General features: G+C 52.0%; 1 protein-coding gene and 1 pseudogene across 1 annotated transcript; both read left to right on the top strand.

Moving 5' to 3' along the window:
* The first annotated feature begins 490 nt into the window (after nucleotides 1-490).
* Nucleotides 491-6,675, top strand: LOC147978755 (uncharacterized; annotated as a pseudogene).
* LOC147978756 (uncharacterized) lies at nucleotides 6,542-7,463 on the top strand. The gene is made up of 2 exons (XM_087516664.1): nucleotides 6,542-6,811; nucleotides 6,904-7,463. The coding sequence occupies exons 1-2, from the start codon at nucleotides 6,745-6,747 to the stop codon at nucleotides 7,269-7,271; spliced, it is 435 nt and encodes a 144-aa protein (XP_087372790.1). The 5' UTR covers nucleotides 6,542-6,744; the 3' UTR covers nucleotides 7,272-7,463.
* Nucleotides 7,464-26,064: the final 18,601 nt, after the last annotated feature.

The raw sequence follows: 26,064 nt of genomic DNA on the forward strand, positions 1-26,064 counted from the left end.
GGCGGGGCCGGCAGGGGGCGGAGGCGAGGCAGGGCGTGGAGGCGGGGGGCAGCAGGGGCGTAGGTGACCGACGGTGGTGGGGGCTCGCCGAGCATGGGGGACTCGCCGCCGCCGCAAGCACACCTCCCGGTATGCACCCCTCACCTCTTCCCCCCCCACCTCTTCTCCCCTCTCCTCTCTCGTCACCCGAGCAGTGGGAGATGGATTTCAGTCAGATGTTCTTCAGCATAGATGAATTTTGTTGATGCACTGTTAGTAGTTAGGAGATAGCTTGCTTGTTTGGTAGATAATGCATAGATGAATTTTCTTGATGTGCTGTTAGGAATTGTTCAGCTTGTTTGTTAAGAATTCTTCAGGCCTTGTGGTTAGGCAATTAGCATATAAAATTTTCTGGAATTTTAGCTTCCATTACTTCCATCCATTTTCATTAATTAATGTTGATGCACTTAGATTGATTTGCTAAGTTGCAACAATTTGTTGTCTTTGGCAGATGGACAGAAGCTGGATTAGAGAAGGAGTTAGAAAGTTTTCGAAAGAACATATGAAAGGAGTTGATGATTTCATGGCATTTGTTCGGGAAAATTTTGCCAACGATGCTCACATTCTTTGCCCATGTTGTGAATGCCTCAACCGTCCAAGAATGGCTGAAGGAAGAGTGGAAGATCATCTTCTTCTTAATGGGATGTCCAGCACATATGATAGATGGATATATCATGGAGAACCTTTAGACAGACAACCTCAACATTTTGAAGCTGATACAGAGGCCCCTCATATGATGGGTGGTGGTGATGCTGGCATTGATTTCATGGAAAATGTTTTGTGAGATAATGCTGTTTTGGAGGAAGAGGATGGGCATGAAGATGATAGGATTCCTAACCTATTGAAGGATTTGTACGATGCTGAAGATCGTGCGGATGGACAGAAATCATTGTTTGCTGAGGTGTTAGAGGAGGCGAAGCGCGCAGCTCATGAAGGGGGTAAATTTTTAAGATTTACCTTCACCGTGAAGTTACTCCACATCAAGTCTTTCTACCGGATTAGCAATGCCGCATTCAACGCAATACTCCGTCTTTTGAGCTTGCAATTCCCTAATACTTGTGTTCCCAGATCTTATGATGAAGCATTGAGCATAATCCGCAGGCCGGGGTTAGGTTATGTGTCAATACATGTGTGCCCAAATAACTGTGTCTTGTTTCGGAAGGATTTAGCAAAGCATGACAACTGTCCAAAATGCAATGCATCTAGGTGGAAAGATGCTGATGGGAAGAAGTCAATACCGGAGAAGGTACTGAGGCACTTTCCCTTGATACCAAGGCTGCAGCGGATGTTCATCTCGAAGAAATCATCGCGTGAGGTACAGTGGCACAAGCTGAAGCGGCAACCTGTGGACAATGAGCTGAGCCATCCAGCGAATGGAGAGGCATGGAAAGAGTTTGACCGTATACATTTTGATTTTGCTGCAGATCCAAGGAACATAAAACTTGGCATTGCCACAGATGGGTTTAATCCGTTTGGGAACATGAGCACGTCTTATAGCATGTGGCCAGTTTTTGTGGTGCCGTACAACCTGCCACCATGGGCATGCATGGATCAGTCCAACTTCATGATGTCATTGCTTATCCCGGGTCCAGATTCTCCAGGAAAGGATTTTGATGTCTTTATGGAGCCCCTCGTAGAAGAACTGCTCCAGCTCTGGACCGGTGTACCTACATACGATGCCTTGAGTCCGGAAGAAAAGTTCAATCTACGTGCTGCGATCATATGGTCCATCCATGATTTCCCGGCTCTACACACTCTGTCTGGGAGGATCACAGCGGGTTATCAGGCTTGTGTCCATTGTGACAAAGACCCTTGCTCAAAGAGAATAAGGAGCAAGATATGCTATATTGGGCACCGCCGCTTTCTTCCCCGAAACCATCGCTGGTGAAGAAGCAAAGATTTTAATGGTGAGAATGAAACCCGTGACAAGCCAGCTGAATTCACTAAAGAAGAGCTGGAGCAGCAACTTGAAAAGGTGAAAGATGTGAGACCAGGAAAGCTGGCGAAGAAAAGAAAGCGTGAGGAAGGTCAATGTTGGGACCGGAGGTCTTGTTTGTGGGACCTGCCATACTGGGCTGATCTGAAATTAAGGCATAATCCTGATGTAATGCACATTGAGAAAAACATATGCGAGAATCTGCTAGGGATGTTTCTGAACATTGAAGGGAAGACAAAGGACACGGTTAGTTCTAGGCTTGATTTGGAGGACATGGGCATAAGAGAAGATTTGCATCTACAGCACAATGAAGATGAAGATTCATTTGAAATTCCATGAGCATGGTATACAATGAATAAAGAAAAAAAGCTTGCATTCTGTGAATTCCTAAGAGCGGTGAAATTTCCAGATGGTTATGCTGCTAACCTAGCAAAGTGTGTTACTTCTGATCGATTCAAGCTTTCAGTACTGAAAACCCATGATTGTCACATCCTCCTCCAAAGGATTTTACCGGCGGGCCTCCGAGGAATCATGCACAAGGATATATATGAAGCGGTTGCTGAGCTGGGAAATTTCTTTAGAGAACTGTGCTGCAAAACCCTCAAGTTAACTGTCTTGGAAAGACTTGAAAAAGAAATCCCAATTATTCTTTGCAAGCTCGAGAAGATTTTCCCTCCAGCTTTCTTCACCGTGATGGTCCATTTGGCGGTGCACTTACCCAAAGAGGCAATGCTTAGAGGCCCTGTGCAATACGGTTGGATGTACCCAATCGAAAGAAGGCTGCTTACTTGTAAGCGTTATGTGCGAAACACAGCAAGACCTGAAGGTTCTATTGCTGAAGCATATGTCGTTGACGAGTGCTTGACTTTTTGCTCTAGATAATTTGGTGATGTGGAAACAAGATGGAACTGGCCGGGCAGAAATAGAGAGCGGTCTGATTCGCAAAGTGGTGATGTCTCTGTTTTCAACCATGGTGTGAACTTTCTTGGAGCCTCACAATACTTGGAGGCTGGTGATGAGTATGACAAGATGGTTTTGTTTGTGCTCAGCAATTGTGCCGAGGTTCTACCATATATATTTTTGCTTGGGTTGGCACCAGCCTAATGTTTTAATTCACATGTTTTGTTGGCATTGTAGGAAATGCAAGGAAGAGTTAAATCAGGAAGAAAGCAATATCAATGTTGATAAAAGGGTTGCCAAGGTGTTTTCTAATTGGTTTAAGAATCATGTGAGATCTTTAGCCACATGTTTTATGTTTTCTGTGTTATTCACCCATTGTTAAATACCATTGTTTGCTAAATGGTTTATTTGTGCAGATTGGAAAGTTGCATGAGGAGAAGAAGGTCAGTGATGATCTATTTGCTTTGGCATGCTTACCGGATAAGCGAGTGAGAGTGTATTCAGCATGCATTGCTGACGGTGTCCGGTACCACACCGTTGACCGCGAGGAAAAAAGGAAGACACAGAATAGTGGAATCGTCACTGAGGGGTCACATGATGGTGAGATCATTGACTTCTATGGTCAGTTGACAAGCATCGTAGAGTTGCAGTACAACTCTAGTGGAGGCATCCATCGCTCGGTTGTCTTATTTCGCCGTGACTGGTTTGATCTTGGTAGCAAGAAGAGGAGAGACTCTTTTGTCAAATATGATGGCCAGTTCAAAAGCATCAACACTGCAAGGTGCTGGTATAAGAGTGATCCCTTTATTCTAACAACACAAGCAACAATGGTGTTTTATCTGCCAGACACTCTTTTGCACAGAAAATGGCGAGTTGTGCAAAACTTTCAGCACAGACACTTGTGGAGTGTGACTGAAACTGAAGTGGAAAACGGCCCCGGTGATGGTGGACTAACATACCAAGATGATGACTCTACGGAAGTTCCGTTGCAAGCTGATGATGACTCTATGGAAGTTCCGGTGCAAAGCAGAGTGCGAAGGGACCGGGAACGTGTGATCATTGGTGCTGCAACTTGAAGGCATCAAGAAAAGAAGAAAGTGGTAGAGGATGGACATGAAAGCGAGGATGAGGAAAACCGGACTGATCATACTATGCTGCAATATTGTAGTGATGATGAGGAAAACAAGAGTGGGCATAGAGTTCCTTGTTTTCGTATCGACGACGATGAGTAGCGAAGGTAAATTTGGTCTCCTTGGTGATCTACTGCTATTTTGTCTCCTTGGTAATTGTTGTTGATGTGATCCTGATGTAGTTTTTGTACTACAAATCTCTCCAGGTACCAAAATGCATGAGACTGTGTAGTGATGGAGAGGCAGATGATGGTTGAAGATACAATGCAAAATGATGTAGTTTTGGTGACAGAAGATACAATGCAAAATGAAGATGTTGTTTTGAATGAAGAAGCAAAATGATGAACTGAAGATGTTGTTTTTAGAGCTGTTTTTCTTAGTTTTGGTGATCATGTAGTTTTGGTTGTGATGTAAAAGATTGCAAAATGATGTTGTTTTTGGACTGAAGATGTTTTTTGAACTGAAGATGTTGTTTTTGGTGAACTGAAGATGTTTTCAGAGCTGTTTTAACTGTGTTTCTACCACTGATCCCACGCGCTCCATCAGACAGCATCTGATCCCACGCGCGGCCCCATTTCATTGTGAGCAAAAAAATATGCGCGAGCGGGGACTCGAACCCACGACCGTGCGCTCGTTTCACTGTGTTTCTACCACTGGGCTAGGAAGAGGCTACTGGTCGTCCACTCTATGCCATCTCTTTTCAAATCATCAAACCAGTTAAGTATCAAACACAGACCTCGCTTACAAGTGGGCCACTCGACCAACTCACTGACAAGTGGGCCATTTTGCTACTCTACCCACTCGACCCTTTTCCCCTGAGCTACCAAAAAATATTGGGCGAGCGGGGGCTCGAACCCACGACCTGCCGCTTATTCCATTGTTTTTCTACCACTGGGCTAGTTAGAGGCTGTTGGTTTTGTACTCTATGCAACCCTTTTCAATATATCAAAACAGAACTCGCTGACAAGTGGACCCACTCTTTGCCCCACTCCTCCTGTCCACTTGACCTGCTCCTCCTCTTCATTATCCACTCGACCCACTCCTCCTCTCCGCCACTGGCATCCCCTTCTCCTCCATCGACGGTGACGACCTCCCTGGCGAACCACTCCTCCATCGACAGCGACGGCCTCCTAAGGTATGAATCCGCCGAGTCCTTCCTGTTCCTCTTCCTATTGATTAGATTAGGGTTCCCTGGCGCATGCTGATTAGGGTTCCATTGTAGATAGAGTAGTAGATCAAGAGGAGGCACTGTCCACGACACCGACAAGGCCAACAAGCTCAAGCAGTCGCCGTCCCCCCAGGCCCGTTCTGTTCCCCCCGTGTTCTTTTATTTGCTTTGTTTCCCCGATGTTCTTTGTCGACAAGGCCAACAAGCATGCTGATTTAGGAGTTACTCGTATTGTGCCTGCGCGTATGGCTAATGGTCGTATTGTGCCTGTGCGTGCGTTCTGTTGATTCCAGCCCAACTGTCGAGCGATTGGACCACATTTAGAGGGATTTTGCAGACTGAATTAGGCATTTAGGTTTAGGTCCCTTTTGGCCATGTTCAGTTGATGTGGTGCTACCTTGCTAGGTATGCTAGTTTCCCTGTGGTTCTCTTCACAGTGACGTAGAATTCATCAGAAATAGAAAAGGCAGACCGAAAGGGGAAAAATGATGCCAACACTTATAATGTTGCAAGTGTATTAGTATTTTCCAATTTTGTTTGTTTGTTTTTAAAATAAACATGTTTATATTTGTCTAAAAAGATGCAGCGGCACACAGGAGCAGTTAAACTTGTAGGGGATCTAGCCTCCAGTGGCCTTTGGCTATATAAACCCTAGCAAAGCAAATTAAGCCAATAGCTCTGAATCTGTGAAATTCTAGTGTTAAATTCAGTTTTGTACATGACTATATCGGTGTCAAGACAATAGCTTTCATGCGCATATCGACGACTATAAAGCTGTTCAGTTTTATACATGACTGTATTGGGTAGGTGTGTTTAAATTGAGAATCTAGGGTTCAGTTCTTAAGTGCTGGGTTCTAACAAAATGTAGCACATGGGAAGATATGGTCCATTTATAGTAGATATGGTTCATTGTAGATATGGTCCATTTATAGTAGATATGATCCTGATGCTGTGTTTGCCATTTATAGTAGACATGGGCACATGGGTAGATATGGTCCATTGTAGATAGAGTAGTAGTATTCCAAATGTTCACAAGTGCATTGCTTTTTTTCTCACTTTTGCTATCATAAATATCCACAAGTGCATTGCTCTTCTCATTTTTATCACTTTTGCCATCATAAACTTGGTTCTGTTCCTATTTATGTCCAATCCTGTTCACAAGTGCTTCTTCCTCCCCTATTGCTTGTTTAGAGTAGAAGTGAGATGGCTGGCTTGGAAGGTTTTGAGTTCTTTGAGATCATAATTGAGAAATCTTGCAGTAGGGAGGTATATTTATCACCACTCATTTCGTTATCATCACTCTGCTGTCTAGTGCTTGATTGCCACAATTAACCACTGCTTGACCCTCGCTGCAGAGGCTTCCTGACAAGTTTGCGAAGATGCTCGCGGGCCGTGAGCCCCACAAAGTGAAGCTGCGGGAGGCCGACAGCGGGCTTCACAGGCTGTGGAAAGTGTTGGTGGTGTTTGATGGTGAAGGCCACATGTACCTAGGGCCCGGCTAGGAGCATTTCGCCCGCGCCCATGAGCTACAGCTCGGGTACTTCCTTGTCTTCCGCTACGACGGCGACGCCATGTTCACCGTGAAGATGTTCGACAACACCATGTGCCGCATGTACTACCAGCACGACGACGATGCCAGTAAGCTCTCTGCCTCTCTTCTTCCTGTCCTTTTGGCTTCCTCTACCTGCACGATGACAACACCATGTTCACACTTTGTTGCATTTGGCTAGGCAATGGGAGCAGCAGCGGGGATGACGAGGAGCAGACCGGGGATGACGAGGAGCAGAGCGGGGATGACGAGGAGCAGCCTATTCTGGCTGACGACGAACATGCTATGGTGGTGGCTGACGACGACCCTGCTATGTTGGTGGCGGATGACGACCTTGCTATGGTGGTGGCGGACGACGACCTCGCGATGGTGGTGGCGGACGACGACCTCACGATGGTGGTGGCGGACGACGACCTCGCGATGGTGGCGGCGCCTGCAATCCCACAGCTTGGCGACAGGACCATGCCAATTATGGTAGAGGAGTACATCCGCGTTGGGATTCGCCACTCTGAGCGCATCAGGTTGATGAAGGAGAAGAAGGAGGAGTGAAGGTGTTAAGAAGGTGTTCAGCATGTTAGGTTTAAGCTTGTTAGTGTAATATGAACATGTCAATGTTAAGTATGTCAGGTTTAATTTTGTGCATGCTCATGGATGCTGTATGACAGTGTCATCTAAACAAGTCATGTTTTTAACAATGAATATTCAGTTTGGTAATTGATGGGAATTGAAATTTTTTATGCATGCTCATGGATGAAAGATAAAATTATGGGTTTTTGTGCATGCTCATGGATGAAACAATATAAGTTTCATTTTTTGAATGCTAAAAACATGACTCAAAACCTAGCCACGGACGACCGCCGTGACTAAATCGGCCGGTTTTTGAAAACACCGTAAAAATTCAAAGGGTGTGTCTAGGGCACATCTAGATGTGCTCTAGTTATTGCACATCTAAGTGAGTGAATCAAGCATAAAGAGAAAAGAAAAAAGAAAAAGGAAAATATCCACACGAATCTCGACGTAAGATCAATGCCATAGGACTTAGATGTGCAATACTTATGCCACATCTAGATGTGCTTTAGCAAAACTGAAATTCAAAAACCATTTTTCATTTTTTGAATGCAAAAGACATGCGTTTTTCGTGAAGCGGCTAAAAGGAGGGGCACCCCAAACGGCGCCATTCCATGTCTATCTCAAAGTAGACCCTATTTTATGGACGGTCGCCAAAAAGCATGCATTTCCGACCCTTGTAGCTACTCCCGGCAATTCGGACCACCTTCGGCCGATTCAGCTGGAACCGGCTGGAATTTGAACTGCGGGTCCTCCATAGCTTGCCTGTTATTTTCACTAAAGATGCTTTTTAGCTTCACAGGCAGGCATTCCATCACAGAATCGACAACAGATTTGCACGGCTCAAACCCAAGCCACGGACGGTCGCCGCGACGAAATCGGCCGGTTTTTGAAAACACCGTAAAAAATTCAAAAAAATCAAAAAAATGGGAGACCTCCGCGTCAAATCATGAAATGTGGCCTACCAACTAGCAAAAATACTAAACTTGCAATACCAGCGTTTTCTTGAAAAAGTGTTCTCAAAAAAGACCTACCACGAACGAAGATTCATGGCTTTCAAGCCAAACTAGCAATGATATGGCCGCATCCGTTGAATAGTTTCTGATAATATGCCCAAATTGGGCGCATGCCTCCGTCTTGTGATGGCAAACAATGTTGCCAAAGCGAGGTTCCAACTTGTTTAACAAAAAAAACCGTTTTTCATTTTTTGAATGCAAAAGACATGCGTTTTTCATGAAGCGGCTACAAGGAGGGGCACCCCAAACGGCGCCATTCCATGTCTATCTCAAAGTAGACCCTATTTTACGGACGGTCGCCAAAAAGCATGCATTTCCGACCCTCGTAGCTACTCCCGGCAATTCGGACCACCTTCGGTTGATTCAGCTGGAACCGGCTGGAATTTGAACTGCGGGTCCTCCATAGCTTGCCCGTTATTTTCACTAAAAATGCTTTTTAGCTTCACAAGCAGGCATTCCATCACAGAATCGACAACAGATTTGCACGGCTCAAACCCTAGCCACGGACGGTCGCCGCGACGAAATCGGCCGGTTTTTGAAAACACCGTAAAAAATTCAAAAAAAAATCAAAAAAAAATGGGAGACCTCCGCGTCACATCATCAAATGTGGTCTACCAACTAGCAAAAATACTAAACTTGCAATACCGGCGTTTTCTTGAGCTACTCGGTATGATTTTAACCATGATTTCTACAAAGTTTACAAAAAAACCCTATTTTTTCTACACCCAAACCCAAAAGGATTTCCCTCCCACACTAAAATTTTCCCTCCACGAAAATTTCCCTCTCCCAAAATTTCCCTCCACTCCCTCTCCCACTACCAGGCAGGACCCACCACTCCCTCTCCCACTAACACGCGGGATCCCCTCCCCTCCCCTCCCAAAATTTCCCCATTCCCCTCCCCTCTTCCCGACGAACCCTAGCTTCTCCCTCCATTCCCCACCTCCCTGCTCCGCGCCACCCCGCTCCCCACCCTAGCACCGCCCCTCTTCTGCTCCGCCCCGCACCTTCCTGCTCCGCGCCGCCCCGCTCCCACTCCCTCCCCTCCTCCGTGCCGCCCCGCCACGCCGCGGACTACATCGATGACGACGGCGGCCACATCGACTACATCAACGACGACGGCGGCTACATCGACGACGGCGCGATCGACGATGACCACCGCTGCATCGTCAACATCATCTCCCCCTAGGTACTTCTTCCCTTGATCCATCTCCCCTCCTATGGTGGATCCACCTCCCCTCTGGTGGATCCATCTCCCCTCTAGTAGAACCCCCTCATGGGTTAGGATATTCTAGGGTTAGGATCTCCTGGTGGTTCGGTAGGTCCTCTAGTTCGGTAGGTCTCCTGGATCTCCTGGTGGTTCTTGGGGTTAGGGTTCATGTTTATTGTTGCGTGGGGATGATCTCCCTCTAGTTCATGGGGTTAGGGTTAGGGTTCATGGGGTCAGGGTTAGGGTTCATGGGGTTAGGGTTGGGACCTCCTGGTGGTTCGTTTGGTCCGCTTCATGGTTTAGGGTTCATGATTTTAGGAGATGGGGATGGATGGGGAAGTGGATGATTTTAGGGGATGAGGAAGTGGATGATGTCTGGTTGATGGTGCTTGTATCAGTACTTGCTTGTGTATGGTTCAATTACTCAGCTAGCATAGATGGTGAATTAGGTTTCCAATAGCACTTCGAAAAGAAGCTACTTGCTTCCTTGTTTGTATCAACAATACTTTCTTGTTTGTTGCCCTTCAATTTCCTTCCTTGTTTGCTTGTTACTGTCAGTAGCACTATGCTTGTTTCTATCTGTAGCACTTTCCATGTTTGCTTGCTTGTATTATGCACTTTGCTTGCTTGCAACTTGGGTTAGTATGAACATGTACTTGATTGCTTGTAGCACTTTGCTATCAGTAGCACTACTGGGGTTTGTAGCAGTGTTCTTCTTTCATGATATGTGCATGAAGCTTGTGTTCTTCTTTCCAGTGAACACGGGAATGCTTAGTACTTATTGTGGTATTGGAATTCCTGCTGTGTTAAGGCAGTATGACTAGTTTTAATATATAGTAGATTGGTGCTAGATAATTTTGATTGCTGTAATATACAAGGTTGATTCTAATTGTCAAAATGTCTTAACTTGTGTCATCTAGTCTGTAGCCATTTTTGGTGTGTAGAGACAGCACAATCAATAGTTGAGTATAGTTTTTTCATCTGCTTTTGTACTGCTTCAAGTATAGTTGTTTCATGCTTTACCAGTGGCAACATCTAGTTGTTTTGAAGGTCCTCATGATATACTCGTCTAGCTTCCTGTCAGACTGTCTAAGCATGTGTACATGACACCAATTCACTAGTTCATGTTGCTTGCTGGCATACATGCTTAATTAGGGTTTCCATCAGCATTACTTGCTTGTATCACTAGCACATGGAGAAGAATCTACTTGCTTGCTTATTAATTAGGGTTTGTATCAATAGTACTTGCTTCCTTCTCTTCATTTTCCTTCATTGCTTGCTTGTTTCTATCAGTAGCACTTTGCGTGCTTGTTTCTATCAGTAGCACTTTGCTTGCTTGGTTGTATTAGTAGCACTTATGCACTTTGCTTACTTGCTCCTAGTGTACATGCATGCTTGTTTGGTGCACTTACATGTTTTCTTAATTAATAACACTAGATCACTGTATTGTTTATCCATCAAGTTTGTTTCACATGTACTACATGTATGTGCATGATGGTCCAAATGCTTTCCTTTATTGATACAAGTGCATCATTTTACTTTATCCCTGTTGTATCTGATTGTTGTTTATTCTATTTTGCAAGTACCACCTCAAGATCATCCATGGCAAGGAGGACAAGGCCAAGCATGAGGCCAATCGTTGGTATGCAACTTGCTCCTTGTGGCCAGTTTCATAAAATCTGTGTCTTAATATGCTAAGTGAAATGTATTGCTGCAATCTGAATAAGCTGGCTTAATTGTGCCTGTGTGCTGTTAGTCTTCCTTACCTGAATAACTAGGATTAAATGATAATAAAATTTCATAAGATATGTTTGGCTGCCTGTCCATGCATTCCAAACATTCACCTAATAGTTATGTTTCCTGTATCATGCAAAGAAGAGCCTCTCACCGAGTACGAGAAGGTTAGGGCTAGAAATATCATGAGGAACAATCGGATGTTCCAGTCCCTTGGCATCGGTGCAATAGCGTCGATGATTAGGAAAACAAATGGTGTACAAGAAGGTAGAAGTGATGAGGTTCAAGAGGGTAGTGGAGTTATCAATGATGACCCAGAGTACAATCCTAAGGAGGATGAAGTTATTGATGGAGAGGAAGTGGATGATGTTGTAGTCAACAAGATTGTTAAGGTGCAAATTCTGTCTTGCTTGGAGGGTTGGGGTTCTGTTATTCTATGTTATTCCTTGTGCTCACATATTTCTCTTGTGTTCTTATGCTTTTTTCCATGCTATTTATACGAGGCACTGAAGGAATCTAGGACAAAGAGGCCTGGTGTTAAGAAGACAGTCAGCAAGAAGCACAAGAGCTCAGAAACATCTCCTGCAATGCCTCCAGGAAGGGTGATGGCCCCAGATCCAGGACAAAAAAAGAGGATCCTGGAACCTGATGAACCTGCCCTTGATAGAGTCACAAGGCAGAAAGCAAGGATGGCGACTGCGACGGACCATCAGGAAAGTATGCTGCTCATGGACTCTCAGACCTCGGTGCAAACGGGTGATGAGTTGCCGCCCATGGATGAAGGAACCACTCTCAGCATGGATGGAAATGGCACTGTCTGCCTAGATGAAGCAGGAACCATCTGCATTGATGAAGCAGGCACTGTCCACACAGACCTCAGCCCTGTTGCACCTTCTATTGACAGGAACGCTGTCATCAATGAAGAAGAACAGCAGCTTGTGCTTCAATCAGGCAAGTTGACCTTTGCAATGCTATCTTTTACTAGTGCATTTTCCAAATGGAATGATCATGTATGCTTTTGTTGATTCCTACATTTGTCGATTTCTATTCTAATTTATGAGTTCAGTTTCATTTTCATATGCAATGACTCCCAAGACTAGACTTAGAAAGGGCAGAGGGCTAGAGAGGATCACCAAGTCGCTTGGTAGCAAGGTGCCTATCCAAATTGCCGAAGGGATGATTCGTCCAGAGAAGCCTCTGCAGGCAGCAAAGCTTGCTTCTGAGTGTGGACTCGTTGCAAAAAGCCATCTTCCGGTTCTTCCTCACTTCAAGCTATACAAAAAAAATGCTAGTCTATTGGAGAACTACATTGGGAAAGTTGCTGTAAGCTACTTGTTTCATAGTTAATGTGCTATCTATTTTCTGTTACACCTATGCATGATCACTAATATTGTTCCTACCTTGTTTGCTATCTTGGTAGGCAAATTTTGAGATGAACACGGACTCGGAGACCATCAAGACATCGTGCAAAGATATTCTACAGAAATATTCAAAGAACAGACGCCATCAGATCAAGAAGAAGTATTTTGATACCGTAGCCGCAAATAAATTCAGCATTAAGTCTCCGGTGCCTGATCTAACGGATGGTGAATGGCAAGCTCTGGTGGAGATGTGGTCTACCCCAAGACACAAGGTTTGTCTCTGCTTTGTTTGATGCTTTATGTTCTGCACATGATATGCTAGTGCTAGATCATGCTGACAGTATGCTTTTTTGTAGGAAACCTATTTGTCGAACAAGATGAATCGACAAAAAGTCATGTACAATCAAAGAACTGGTTCCAGGCACTACACAGCACACATTTTTGCCACTGTGAGAACTCTTCTCTAGAGACCTTACCTTTGGTTCCCCATTGAATAACATTTCTGATTCTTGCTGAATAACATTTTGATTTTTGTTGAAAAACATTTCAGAAAGAAGAGCGTAAGGGTGAGGAGCTGTCAGCGATTGACTTGTTTAAGGCCACCCACAACAGCAAGAAGCACGGGTTTTCGGAGCCAGTCAAGACTGCTATAGTAAGTCACTCCATGCTTTGCCCTGTTTGATTCACAGCCAGCTTTGATGCTTTGATGATTTGATGTTGTTTGACTCGGAGCCAGTCAAGAACACATGCTATGTTCCATGCTTTGATGTTGTTTGATAGTTCAACAAAGATATCAGAACTTGCTGTAGCTATTTGATGCATTTTTTATGATATGATAAAATTTGATCTGAATGTTAGTTTGATGATCGTCTCGCTCGGGAAGCCATCTTATATAGAACCACCATTCTAGGCTTAATGAGGTGATCATATTGTTCCAATTGCATGTCTCCAGGTCACTAGTCATCATCTTCTTGTATAGATTTTGTGTGCTGGTTTGATTACTTCAAATAATCCATTTGTGTGCTGGTTTGGTTTCTCTTGCTTGGTTTGGTTTGCAAAATGTGAAATAGATCTCCCACTAATGCCTATCATTTTCCTCCATATGCTAGCTTGAGATGGAAAAAATGAAGGAAGCGCCGGTACCAGAAGGTGAAGAGCCAAAGTCTGCTGTTGAAATTGTCGAACAAGTCCTCAAGACCAAAGCCAAGGAAAGCACATTCCTCAGGAATGTTGGGCTCCAGTCATCTAGGAACAACTCCGGCAAAGTTGCTGCTCATGTTCGTGACCTTGAGCAGAAGCTGGAGAGGTCCGAGCTTCAAGCTGAACTGGTGCAAGAAGAATTGGCGGCAATCAAGATGAAGGCGGAAGAATCTGAAGCTGCACGCGACAAGGAACTTGAGCTGCTGCGCAAGAAGTCTCAAGAACAGGAAGAGAAGTTAGCCCACTTGATGGCTCTCTTTAGAGCTAAGGTAGTTTGATGGCTGTGCTATGAACCTCTTTGTCTTTGAGCTAAGGTAGTTGTTGCATTTTGAACCTGTGAACCTGGGAGCTGAGCTGAGAGCTGTTGCATTTTGTTGCATTTTGCTGTTTAAACTAGAGCACATGGATCCTGTGAAGTTATGTGATCACTTGTGAACCTGGGCCTTTCTGTGAAGTTATGTGATCTTGTGAACCTGGATCACTTGTGGATCATTTTGTTTATTTTCTGTGAAGTTATGTGGATCACTTGTGCACCTGGGCTTGTGGATCACTTGTGCACCTGGGCCTTTCTGTTTATAGTTATGCAAAATGAGAACCTGGGCTCTAAAAAGGCCAAGGCCCAAACAAGAATTAGACCAAAAAGGCTTGGGCCTAAAAAAAGAAATGACTGTAAGAAAAAAAAAGGCTGCATAACAGAAAATAAAAAGGCCAAGGCCCAAATTCGAACTAGACTAAAAAGGCTGTGGCCCAAAACAATAGTGGAATATAAAAAAATCATCAGAAAAAGGCTCCATTCCCATAAAATAAAAGGCCAAATTATTGGGCCAGGCCCATGCAGATAAGCAAAATAAAGAGAAAAAAATTAAATGGGCTGAATTATTGGGCTTGGCCCATCAAGACGGCTGAAATGGACCGGGCTGATTCTATTTTACGACCTTTTTATTTGGTCGTAAGTCTGCCACGTCAGCTTGCCACGGTGGATCTGACGTGGTGTGGTCGGATTGCTAGTGACCAAAACAGTTGGTCGTTAAATCTACGACCTTTTTTTTGGTCATAAACGTTTGCGACCATTCCAGAAGAAAGGTCGCTATAGTCAGTTTACGATGCCCAGCTTTTGACCTTATGTTTTTGGTCACAAAAAGGTCATAAGTGGAAATTTGTGACCATTCAGTGACCAATAGTGGTGGTCATAAGTTGACATATTTCTTGTAGTGAGCCGAAGCCAGAGAAGCTCGCGAACATGGCGTCGACCTGCTCGAAGAAGCACGCCTCCTAGCGCTCAGTCGCTCAGCCATCTACCAGCAAGGCCTGAGGCACTACCACAGCAAGAAGATCAAGCCTCTCGCATTCCGCGAGGGCGACCTCGTCCTCCGATTCGTCCAAGAGCAGGCAGGCCAGCACAAGCTATCCCCTCCATGGGAGGGCCCATTCATCGTGAGCAGGGCCTTGCGCGACCGCAACGCCTACTACCTCATCGACGCTCGCAAGTCAAGGAAGCGCAAGAAGGACACCGCCGGTGAAGAAACGATCCGGCCGTGGAACGCGGAACTCCTCCGCCTGTTTTACAGTTAGCCGCACAAGCGTATGTATCGTCGCCTTTTGTAAACGCATGAAACTACGGGGTCCCCGAACTAGACTCGGGGGCTGCCTTTTGTCGACCAATTTATTGTGTCCTATTATCTGGCACCACTATATCACTGAACCCGGCCACTGGTCCGACTCGCTCGACCCGGGGGCTCGGGGGCTGGCCGGCTCGGTCGCCACCCCGCCGCCTTACTTGGTGATTCCTGATAAAGTTAGGATGCCTCGGCCCCCCACTTCACCCTAAAGCCACAGATCCAGCTTTGGCTGTCGGCTGGCAAGCACAACGGGCCAAAGCTCCTTTACGCTTCATACACTAACTCAAAGGCTGCCGGTGTCGGTGTTCTGGGAACGGGGGTCCCCAGACTTGCCTGCCTGCGGCCTGCGGCGTGGCTCAAAGGGGGCCCGGCACGACCCATCTTCACCAACAAAAGACTCAAGACCCTCGCGAGGGGCCAAGCCTCGCGGGGCGGACGACGTGGAGCTTCCTCAGGCGCGGCCTGGTTAGGCTGGCTCACGAGGAGGCGGAGAAATCAAGGCAGGGTACCTCGCAAGGTGCCCGTGACGCAAGCCATGACGACTCAGGGCGCCAGGCGGGTGCCAGCCCGCGCAGCGTCCTCCTTTCCTCTTTGGTGCAAAGGGAGCAAGTGCAGCCGCGGAGTACCGAGGCATCAGGAAAAGGTTGCCATTTCGGTGCAACGAGACCAGGACTAGGAGGACTATGAGAAGGAGGTCACCGTGGAGCCCAAGACGGCGTCATCACCAGAGCTTTGCGCAGGCGGAGACTACCTTTGTCAGGATAGCTGATACTTGCTGTCCCCCTTCAAATTAGCCTGCCATTGTTGGCTCCCTTTCCACTCAATATTTGGGAAGAGGACCAGGGCCTCTATAAATAGGACCAGCCGCCCACAGAGCAAAGGGTCGGTCGACCGGTAGGAAAAAAGGAAGGGGGGTTCGATAGAGAGGTTGGAAGCATAGAGAGAGAGAGAGAAAGGTGGCTGAACTCCTCCCAGCAGTTCATTGCCCCAGCCAAGAGCAGACCCTCGCGAGGCTGTTCTTCCTTGTATTGTTCATCATCGTCAGCCCCAAGAGGCAATCCACCCACCACACACTGGAGTAGGGTATTACACCACAACGGTGGCCCAAACCAGTATAAACCTTGTGTCTCTAGTGCAGTTCTTTCAGTAGTCTAGATCCTTGCGAGACGGAGAGGTAGAAGACGTAATCTTCGCGCGCACCCCAGAGTTCGAACCTTAAGGGTCTGCCGGAACCCGAAATCCGACATTTGGCACGCCAGGTAGGGGTGCGCCGGAGTTCGTCTTCCACCGCACCGTTCTCCTCCGACCGTCGCGTCCATGTTCGATGCTCGTTGGGCCTGCGCCGAGCGCCAGGCCGCCATCGCTTCCCACGTCGCCCAGACGGCACCCATCGGCGGACGTCCTCATCGTTCCCCGTCACCTGCCATCAACGCCACCACCGGCCCGGCGGGGGGGCGAGCAGCAAGCATCGTCTCAGCATCCGTCCGTGCGGCAAGACGGCCGCACCGCTACTCCATCGCTCACACCAGCTGGTTCTTCATCCCGCGCGCTCCGCGCCCCCTTGGAGGCTCGAGCTGCGCTCATCGCGGCAAACGAGCTCCTGCGCTACCGTCCCGTCGATGACATCTACGAAGAGTGGCTCGACCGCGTCGCCGAGCTCGTCCGCGCCGCGGTGGGCTCTCCCGCGCCGTCCGTTCCACTGCGCCGCACCCCGCCCCGCGCGGGCAACGAAGCTCCGGGAGCGTACCAGCCGCCTCCTCTCCAAGAAGACGCCATGGCTCCAAGGCGCATGGCCCCTGGGCGGAACCCGCTCCGTCAGGTGCGAGCGCAGCAAGAACGGAGCTGCCAAGAAGTCCCTCGCCCGCAAGGAGCTGCCCGGGCGCTCCCTGCTCCGGAATGCCGCGACCCTGCTCCAGCTCCGGCACGCCAAGACCCCGCGCTGCTCCAAGCTGTAGCGCGTGGGGACTCTCAAGACCAAGCTCTCCACCAGCCGAAGCCTTTCGTGGCCACCGCAGGCTGCCGTGCCTACACCACCGAGCTGCGTAGCGTTGCGTGGCCCGGCAAGTTCAAGCCGGACCTGCCTCCTCGTTACGACAGCACGACTGACCCTGCAGAGTTCCTCCAGCTCTATGAGCTGGGCATCGAAGCTGCCAGCGGGGACGAGAAGGTCATGGCGAACTGGTTCCCCATGGCGCTCAAGGAAGGAGCTTGCACCTGGCTCCTGAATCTGGCTCCAGGCACGATCTCTTCCTGGGACCAGATGCGCACCCGCTTCATCGCCAACTTCCAAGGTACTCGCGACCGGCCACCCACTGTGAGCGACATGCGCCGCATCAAGCAACAACCCGGAGAGACCCTGCAAAAGTACATCCAACGCTTCAACAGCGCGTGCCTCAAGATCCCCAAGGTGTCCGAGGAGGCCATCATCTCGGCCTTCTCCGATGGTGTGCGCGACGTCAAGATGAAGGAGGAGTTGGCGATGCATGAAGACCTGTGCACCTCCCTGGAGCTGTTCAACTTGGCGACCAAGTGCGCCAGGGCTGAGGAGGGACGCCTCTCCCTCCTCGAGCTGCCTGCCGCAGACCCAGAAGAGAAGAAGCCCAAGGCCAAGGACGTGAAGCACAAGGGGGCTGCCGTGCTCGCGGCAGAACCAGACACCAAGCGGGGGAAAGATCTGCCTGAGTCCTCCAGGGGCGGCCGGTACTGTGTGTACCATGACCTCCACACCCACAACACCAATGAATGCCAAGAACTCCATGCTGTGCGAGAAGGAAGGATCGGCCGTCGTCCCGAACGCGCCGATCGGGGCTACGGCCGAGGAGGAGGAAGAAACGCAGGACGCTGGGAAGACCACGGCCCGCGCCAAGGGTGGCGCGATCAACCTCGCGAGGATCGTTGGCGAGACCTGCCTCGCGAGGGGGACTGGAGGGATCAGCCTCGTGAGGATCACCCACAGGGCAACACAGGCCTCCCTCCACTGCCACCTCAGTCAAGGAGAAACAAGGACCGCCATCGAGACGAAGGGGGTGGGGGCTTCCAGGAGCCACGCGCAATCGCCTGCATCCTGGGCGGAGCTCAAGCCCCAGCCTCACAATGCATCTTCAAGCAGTTTGCCCGCGAAGTGAATGCAGTCCTCCCCAGGCTTGAAGCAACGCGCCCTCTCAGGTGGTCGGCCTGCTCCATCACATTCAGCTCAGCGGATCAACTCAAGTGTGCGGCCACAGCGGGGGTCCTCCCGATGCTCTGCTCCCCAGTCATCAGCAATGTACTGGTCACCAGGACCCTCATCGACGGTGGGGCAGGGCTCAACATCCTGTCCGTGGAAACATTCAACAATCTCCAAGTGCCCTACGACCAGCTTCAGCCAACCAAGCCCTTCTCCGGAGTCACCGATGGCTCCACGGTCCCGATTGGGCAGGTCCGCCTCCCTGTCACCTTCGGGGCACGCAACAACTACCGCACCGAGCTCATCGACTTCGACGTCGCCCACATCCGCCTGCCGTACAACGCCATCCTCGGGTACCCAGCGCTGGCCAAGTTCATGGCCGTAACTCACCATGGCTACAACATCCTCAAGATGCCAGGAAGTGGCGGAGTCATCACGGTGCCCTGTGAAGAGAAGGATGCAGTGTGTTCCTTGGAGCGAGCCTTTCAGGCCGCATCACTGGAAGACCTGGATCGCGGAAGCAGGAGGTTTCCTGAGACCACCCCCAAGAAGAAGGACATCGTCCGGACCAGCCCTTTGGGAGGCGGGCCCCTCAGGGCCCGCATCTGCCCAGGGGGAACCTCCTTCCATCGTATAGGAAAGCGCGCCCGGCGCCCTCGTCAGGCAGGGCTCGGGGGTTCTCCCCTGGAGGGCCACCGACCTGGCCAAGGTCATGAGGGAGGTGCTTGGGCACCACATCGAGGCGTTTTACGAAGCACGTTTCCCTCAAGGAGGAGCAAGGCAAGGAAGGTCAGACCCGTAGGAGTTCGTCGACAAGGCCATTCAAGAACTACAGGAATCAAGAATCATGAGGGGTTGCCGCCGTCTACTGGCTGTGGCTCCCCATCCAGGTGAGGATGGTAGGCTAGGCGTCTTCATCGACGTACCAGGGCTCAACCAAGTTGCTATGATAGAGCGCCTCTGGCCCTCGCGAGTGGGGCGCTGCGGGGGTCCGCCCCACAGCTACGTTCGCATGCCTTACGGCTTGCCGAGCGCGGTTGCAACGTGCCAGCGCCTCATGAGGGGCATCATGGAGGCTCAAGAAGACAGGCGATCCGTAGCCTTGGCGGAGATGGGGATGATTCGTGAAGAGCTACCAGTGCCTCCGGAGCCTCCCGAGGCCCCTGGGCCTGGGGGCTCGTGAGGATCGGCTTCCGCAGCCCGCCGAGTCTGCTGCACCAACACCCCTTCGCCCTCGACACCTTCAAGTGACATCTTACAAGTTTCATTTCCAGCTGGGAGCACCCTCCCAAGGCTGCATCATTCCCAGGCCGCGTGGGTCCGTCCCTGCGGTATGTATCCCTTTTATTTCATGTCGTTAGCTTGCTTTGTTGGGGGCGCCCCTCGGGCTGCATCATCCCCTAGTCGCTCGGGCCCGACCCAGTGATGTCTACCTTCCCAGCGTTTATTTGAATGAATCCCCTCCTTCGCGGCTAACGTGTTTGATCTAGTTGCCTGCTCAACTAACGCCAACCGACAGAATTGCTCCCATAATGGCACGACGCTTGCGCATGGGTCCGTCCCTGCAACGCCGACAAACCTGAATGGCTGAGCTCTGGCCACGGCAGCCCCGCATGGCGCCACCTCATCAAGCCTCCAGTGCCTTGCCTCCCCTCGGAAGCAACTAATGACAGACTGATAATTGTCATGGCAACCTTTTCTTCCTTTTGTGATGAGTTTACAGGATCCCCTAAGGTAGTTGCGCCAGGCAAGGCCCTCGCGGCGTTCCTTTCACTCTCGTCCGCACAAACTGCTTGCACGTTAAAGGGGGGAGTGCCTGAGCATCGCGACTCAGGGCTCCTACTGGCTCTCCAGCCCTCACCCTCTGGCCTTGACCGCAGCATCGCGACCTGGCATACCAGCGACGACTGAGACTAGCTCGAGGACCGGGACCTGAGGACGTAGAGCAAAAAGGGGAGCAAAGGCGGGGGAGAAGGGGTGCGCGAGGACCTCACCGAGCGATTCCGCTCTTGCCGACGCAAGGACCCGACGACACACCAGGAATAATCCCCAACTCTCGAGATAAGTCACCACCCGAAAGCACCAGCTATCGTAGCACTACCCCCGCACCTAATGCAATTCTGTGTCAGCGACACCGCTCTCCTTTCTCGCCGAGCGACGGCTGCTTGGGCGCCAAAGGGGACCTCCTGAGCATCGCGACTCAGGGGCTCTTACCGGACCCCGGGTCGCTCACCTCCTAGCCTTGCCACGGCATCGCAACCTGGCATACCAGCGACGGCTGACGCCACCTTGGGACTGGGACCTATCGACGCAGAGCACCAAGCCCTCGCGAGGTTCGAAAGGGAGAACTGAGCTAAGACGGAATCAGCAACTCGCACAGCTCTACAGCAAGGGTTATGTATTAACAAACAGGATTACAGGCACCTTACAAGCCCCCATGGGGCGCATTTTGATTCCTCGCAGGGAACGGATCCTAAGGGGTGCTAACTAAACGCGCTCCTGCAAAAGATGCCATCATCAACAGTGGCTGTCAAGCGCCGGCGCCAACCCCATCCAGATCAGAGTCGGCGACGGCCAGACGAGCCCGCCCGGCTCCAGGAGCGGCGCCGGCTCGTGGGCTCGTAGCTGTCGTCACTCGTCTCCGGAGTCGCGAAGATCTCGCTGGAGTCGCTGGATCCCCCGGCGCCTCCGTCGCCTGCAGAGCCGCCAAAGGAGTGGTCGACGGGCCTAGCCCTCACCATGGAGAGGTCTTGGCCACCTCTCCCGGGGCAATACTCCAGCCGGCACCCATCCGCGTCGAAGACCTTGAAGAACATCACCGAAGCGCCATCGTACTCCAAGTGGACCGCGAAGACGCCCCTCACCTTGCAAACCCGGGCGATCTCTCTCCAGCCACGAGTCATGTAGACCTCGCCCGGGGCAACGACCGCGACCTCTGCCTCGGTCGCGAGGGTGCTGCAGCCGGCGTGCTGCAGCCGGAGCTCCAAGGGCACCCCCCGCGGGATGATGGAGGCGAAGAAGGGAGGCAGGCGGATCCAAGACTGGAGAGGAATGGCGACATGGAGCACGAACTCTTGGGAGGAGCCCTCGGCATGGACCCCAGGAGGAACAACCCACACCTTCGTAACCCGTCGGCGCCGACGACGGCGCTGACCGCGGGGATCGGCATCGACCCCTTCGAGGCCCTCGACGTGGGCATACAAGGGAAGCGGGAACCCCGGCGGAGCCCGCTCGCACCGAGGCCTCGACACCACCTGACGGTCCTCCTCGTCCCGGCCGCAGAGGGCGAGCCATTTCTTCGGCGGGAGCGGGTCTGGTTCCTCTCGAGGAGCCTTTCCCTTCTCCGCTGCAGAGGACCGGCGAATCGGAGCCATCGCGGCAAGACGGAGCAAGGATCGGGAAGAAGGAGAAGCAAGGAGGGATGGACTGGAAGGGCACGCGCAGTTCCGTACTTATAGCCGGCGAAGGCCAACCGCCGGCCTCCATGACCGCAGGTAATCATGACACGATTTGCATGTAGGGACTTGTCCAACCCGCACGATCACCGAGGCGTCGTGGGGAAGCGGAGACGCCCACGTTCAATCAACCGCCACGCGGTACCCAAGGCCGCAGGCTGTTAGGGCCCGCGGCGCTTCGCCCTTGCCCTTTCGCCTCTCAGCACGGCCAAGTCCGGACGCACCTTGGGCCTGGGGGCTACTGTCGGCGTTCTGGGAACGGGGGTCCCCAGACTTGCCTGCCTGCGGCCTGCGGCGTGGCTCAAAGGGGGCCCGGCACGGCCCATCTTCACCAACACAAGACTCAAGACCCTCGCGAGGGGCCAAGCCTCGCGGGGCGAACGACGTGGACCTTCCTCAGGCGCGGCCTCATCAGGCTGGCTCACGAGGAGGCGGAGAAATCAAGGCGGGGTACCTCGCGAGGTGCCCGTGACGCAAGCCATGACGACTCAGGGCGCCAGGCGGGTGCCAGCCCACGCAGCGTCCTCCTTTCCTCTTTGGTGCAAAGGAGCAAGCGCAGCCGCGGAGTACCGAGGCATTAGGCAAAGGTCGCCATTTCGGTGCAACGAGACCAGGACCAGGAGGACTACGAGATGGAGGTCACCGTGGAGCCCAAGACGGCGTCATCACCAGAGCTTTGCGCAGGCGGAGATTACCTTTGTCAGGATAGCTGATACTTGCTGTCCCCCTTCAAATTAGCCCGCCATTGTTGGCTCCCTTCCCGGTCTATATTTGGGAAGAGGACCAGGGCCTCTATAAATAGGACCAGCCGCCCACAGAGCAAAGGGTCGGTCGACCGGTAGGAAAAAAGGAAGGGGAGGTTCGATAGAGAGGTTGGAAGCATAGAGAGAGAGAGAGAGAGAGAGAGAAAGGTGGTTGAACTCCTCCCAGCAGTTCATTGCCCCATCCAAGAGCAGACCCTCGCGAGGCTGTTCTTCCTTGTATTGTTCATCATCGTCAGCCCCAAGAGGCAATCCACCCACCACACACTAGAGCAGGGTATTACACCACAACGGTGGCCCGAACCAGTATAAACCTTGTGTCTCTTGTGTAGTTCTTTCAGTAGTCTAGATCCTTGCGAGACGGAGAGGTAGAAGACGTAATATTCGCGCGCACCCCAGAGTTCGAACCTTAAGGGTCTGCCGGAACCTGAAATCCGACAGCCGGGTCGATCAACCCGGCTAACCATTCATCAAATGAACAGCCGCACGACCGGCTACTCGCCAACCGGCTTCACCGGATCGCCGCCAGCCGGCCCAGTAGGTGTTTCGCTCGCGCTCAACGTTTCGAGGGACCCAAGTCCTACGCGCTCTTCTCAAAGAACCGAACTCCTTGTCACGGACCGGAGACTTGATCGTCTGACTCGTGGGGGGGAGGTTTGAGAAAGGAAAAACGCATGAAATCGGTCCAAAAAACGGAAGGCAAAAGGAAAAAACACCCACGACATCTACACAAGTATTTAAGAAAAGACCCACAGCCCGAGTTCATTACACCCTAAAACCCCCATTGGGTGGGTGGACCTGCTATTTTACAAATTATTACACAAAGTGTCTCAAGCATCTCCAGCGCCGCGTCGCGACGTCGATGGCTCTCCCCTGGCGGCCTCCGGATCCAGCAAGGTGCCGGTGTCCTCCTCAGCACCCGCGTCGCGATAGAAGCTCGTCTCCTTCGAGCTCCCCTCCGGATCCTGGAGGAGCAAGCCGTAGTCTTCACCGTCCACGGCCCTGCCATCTTCCGTCCGCTCCGGATGGAACTCGTTGTGGAAGGCGAACTCGGCGATGTAGCTGGCCCGGGAGGCGATCCGTCCGGCTTGCTCCTGCAAGTGCTGCTCCGAACCGGCCCGCTGGCCCATCAACGCGTCCAGCTGCAGGTCCGGATGCCAGGACAACGCGAACCGGAGCGCCATCTCAGCACCGGCATGAGCGGCGGAGACACGCCCCTCGCCAAGCCGGTCCGGCCCCATCTCCAACCAATGTGCCAGGCGCGAGAAGCTGCTCGGTTGGATGGAGCCCAGCCATAGGGCCGCCGTCATCGCAGTGCCGACCTGGGACAGTCGCCCCAACTGCGTTCCCAGGACCTGCAGGCGGGCCTCAGCGGCGGCGATGATCTCTGGGAAGGTCCAGGTCACCAGCGGATCCGTCCCGGACCCAACGACGCCGCTGGTGGCGGACGGCTTCCTCCGCCAGCCGCTGTGTCTCCGGGAAGGCCCCTGCCGCAAAGGAAGAAGCAAGTTAGAAGAATAACAACAAGGAAGAAAGGCCGGGTTCTGACCCAGCGAACGACAAGAAAAAGCACTTACTAGAGAAGGACTCTTCCAGGTGGTGCGCTTCAAGCAACGTACCACGCCGCTCCAGTTCGATGGCGCGATCACGCTCCTTGAGCGCCTTCTCTAGGTCGGCCGCCTTGGCAAGGGCCGCCTTCAGCTCGGCGTCCTTGTCTTCGGCCGCGTTGCGGCGACGGGCTCGTCCTGATGGCCCCCCTCAGTTGTGGTGACCTCCTCCCGAAGGCGATCCACCTCGGGCTGGAGCCGGCCCTTGTCATCGGCCAGCTGGTCGTGCTGCTGGTCCGCCTCTGCCAGGGCCTGTTGCGCCTCTGCCACCTTGGCAGCTTCCGCCTTAAGCTGCTCTACCTTGGCCTTGAGGCGGCTCTTGTGACCTGCCAGCTGCTCACGCAGCCGGTTGGCCTCGTCAAGAGACCGCCGAGCCGCGGCCGCCTCCGCCCTCGCCTGCGCCGCCTCGACGCCAAGACGGCCGGTGTCAGCAATGAGCCAGTCGTAGTGATGACTGGCCCGGAGCAGACGAGTCCGCCAGGACAGCACCTCGGCTGCAAAAAAGAAGGACTCAGCAAAATAAAAAAGAAAGACTTAAGATTTGGCCCAACTACTACGTAGTTGGCCCGAATCTCGGGGGCTACACCCAGTGGGTGCGCTAGCGCGCCCCTAGTAGAAAAGAGCACAAGAATATCTGCGGCGACGCGGAGCTCCTCCTCCTTGGCGGCAAGCTGCTCCTTGAGCTCCCGGTGCTTGCCCAGGAGATGATTGAAGGCGGCGACTTGGAAGGCGTCGAGATGCTGAAGAAAGCAGAAATCAAGAGAAGGCCAACACTCAAAAGATTCGGCCCAACTACTTTGTAGTTGGCCCGAACCTCGGGGGCTACACCCAGTGGGTGCGCTGGCGCGCCCCCACAAAGAAGAAATTACAAGAAAACTTACCAGAACGGCGCGCTCCAGGTCATGCGTCCGCTCCACCTCGGCCTCGAGCCGTTCCGTCCGGCCTCGCAGGCGGCGACTGACGGTGTCCATCGCCGCCTCCTCTTGGGTCTGAGGCCCGAAGACAACGACGCTCCCGCTCCGCGCCGGCTGCAGCACGGCAGCTCAGCGCCCTCCCTGCCGGGGCACCAAGGCATACTCCCCGCTGGCCGATCGCGACGTGGCCAGCACCTCCTCCGACGCCCCTCCCGGCGACGACGACGACCCGGACGCTGGGATGCCCTGCATCACCGTCTCCGGCCTAGCTGCCGGGGCGGCCTCCGGCACCGCCGCCCGCAGCGTCTCTTCCAAGACGGCGCCGCTTCCACCACCATCAGCCCCCGCTCGCCCGACCACATCAGCCTGTGGCGGGGAGTCATCCGCCACCTCCACGACCGCCCGGTTGGGGATCACCACTGCAGCCCGGCCTCCACGGCCGCGCTCCCTCGCCAGCGACGGCTCAAAGACCATCGCCGCCACCACCGTGCCCTCTAGCATCTCGCGCCAGGCCGGCTCCGCGTCGCCTCGCGCCCATGCCACTGCCTCGTTGGTCCAAGCACGGACCGACGCCGCCTTCAGCTCTGCCTCGGCCCGGTTCCTGTCCCGCCAGGCCACGGCTTCGGCGTTGTTCGGATCCAGGCCAAGGTCCGAGTCGGCCTGTTCCTCGACCTCGGCTTGGTCGGCAAGGTCAGACCAACTCCTGCGGAACTCGGCCCCTTCAGCGGCCGCGGC

The sequence above is a fragment of the Triticum urartu genome, chromosome 3A, assembly GCF_056163025.1.
Source record: "Triticum urartu cultivar PI428250 chromosome 3A, HENAU_Tu73, whole genome shotgun sequence".
NCBI lineage: Eukaryota > Viridiplantae > Streptophyta > Magnoliopsida > Poales > Poaceae > Triticum > Triticum urartu.

What these genes read in the sequence shown, in the direction of transcription:
- LOC147978756 (XM_087516664.1), top strand. Translation starts at nt 6,745, where the DNA reads ATGTTCACCGTGAAGATGTTCGACAACACCATGTGCCGCATGTACTAC. An exon ending in CCAGCACGACGACGATGCCA is followed by an intron (nt 6,812 to 6,903) that starts GTAAGCTCTCTG and finishes GCATTTGGCTAG; the next exon opens with GCAATGGGAGCAGCAGCGGG.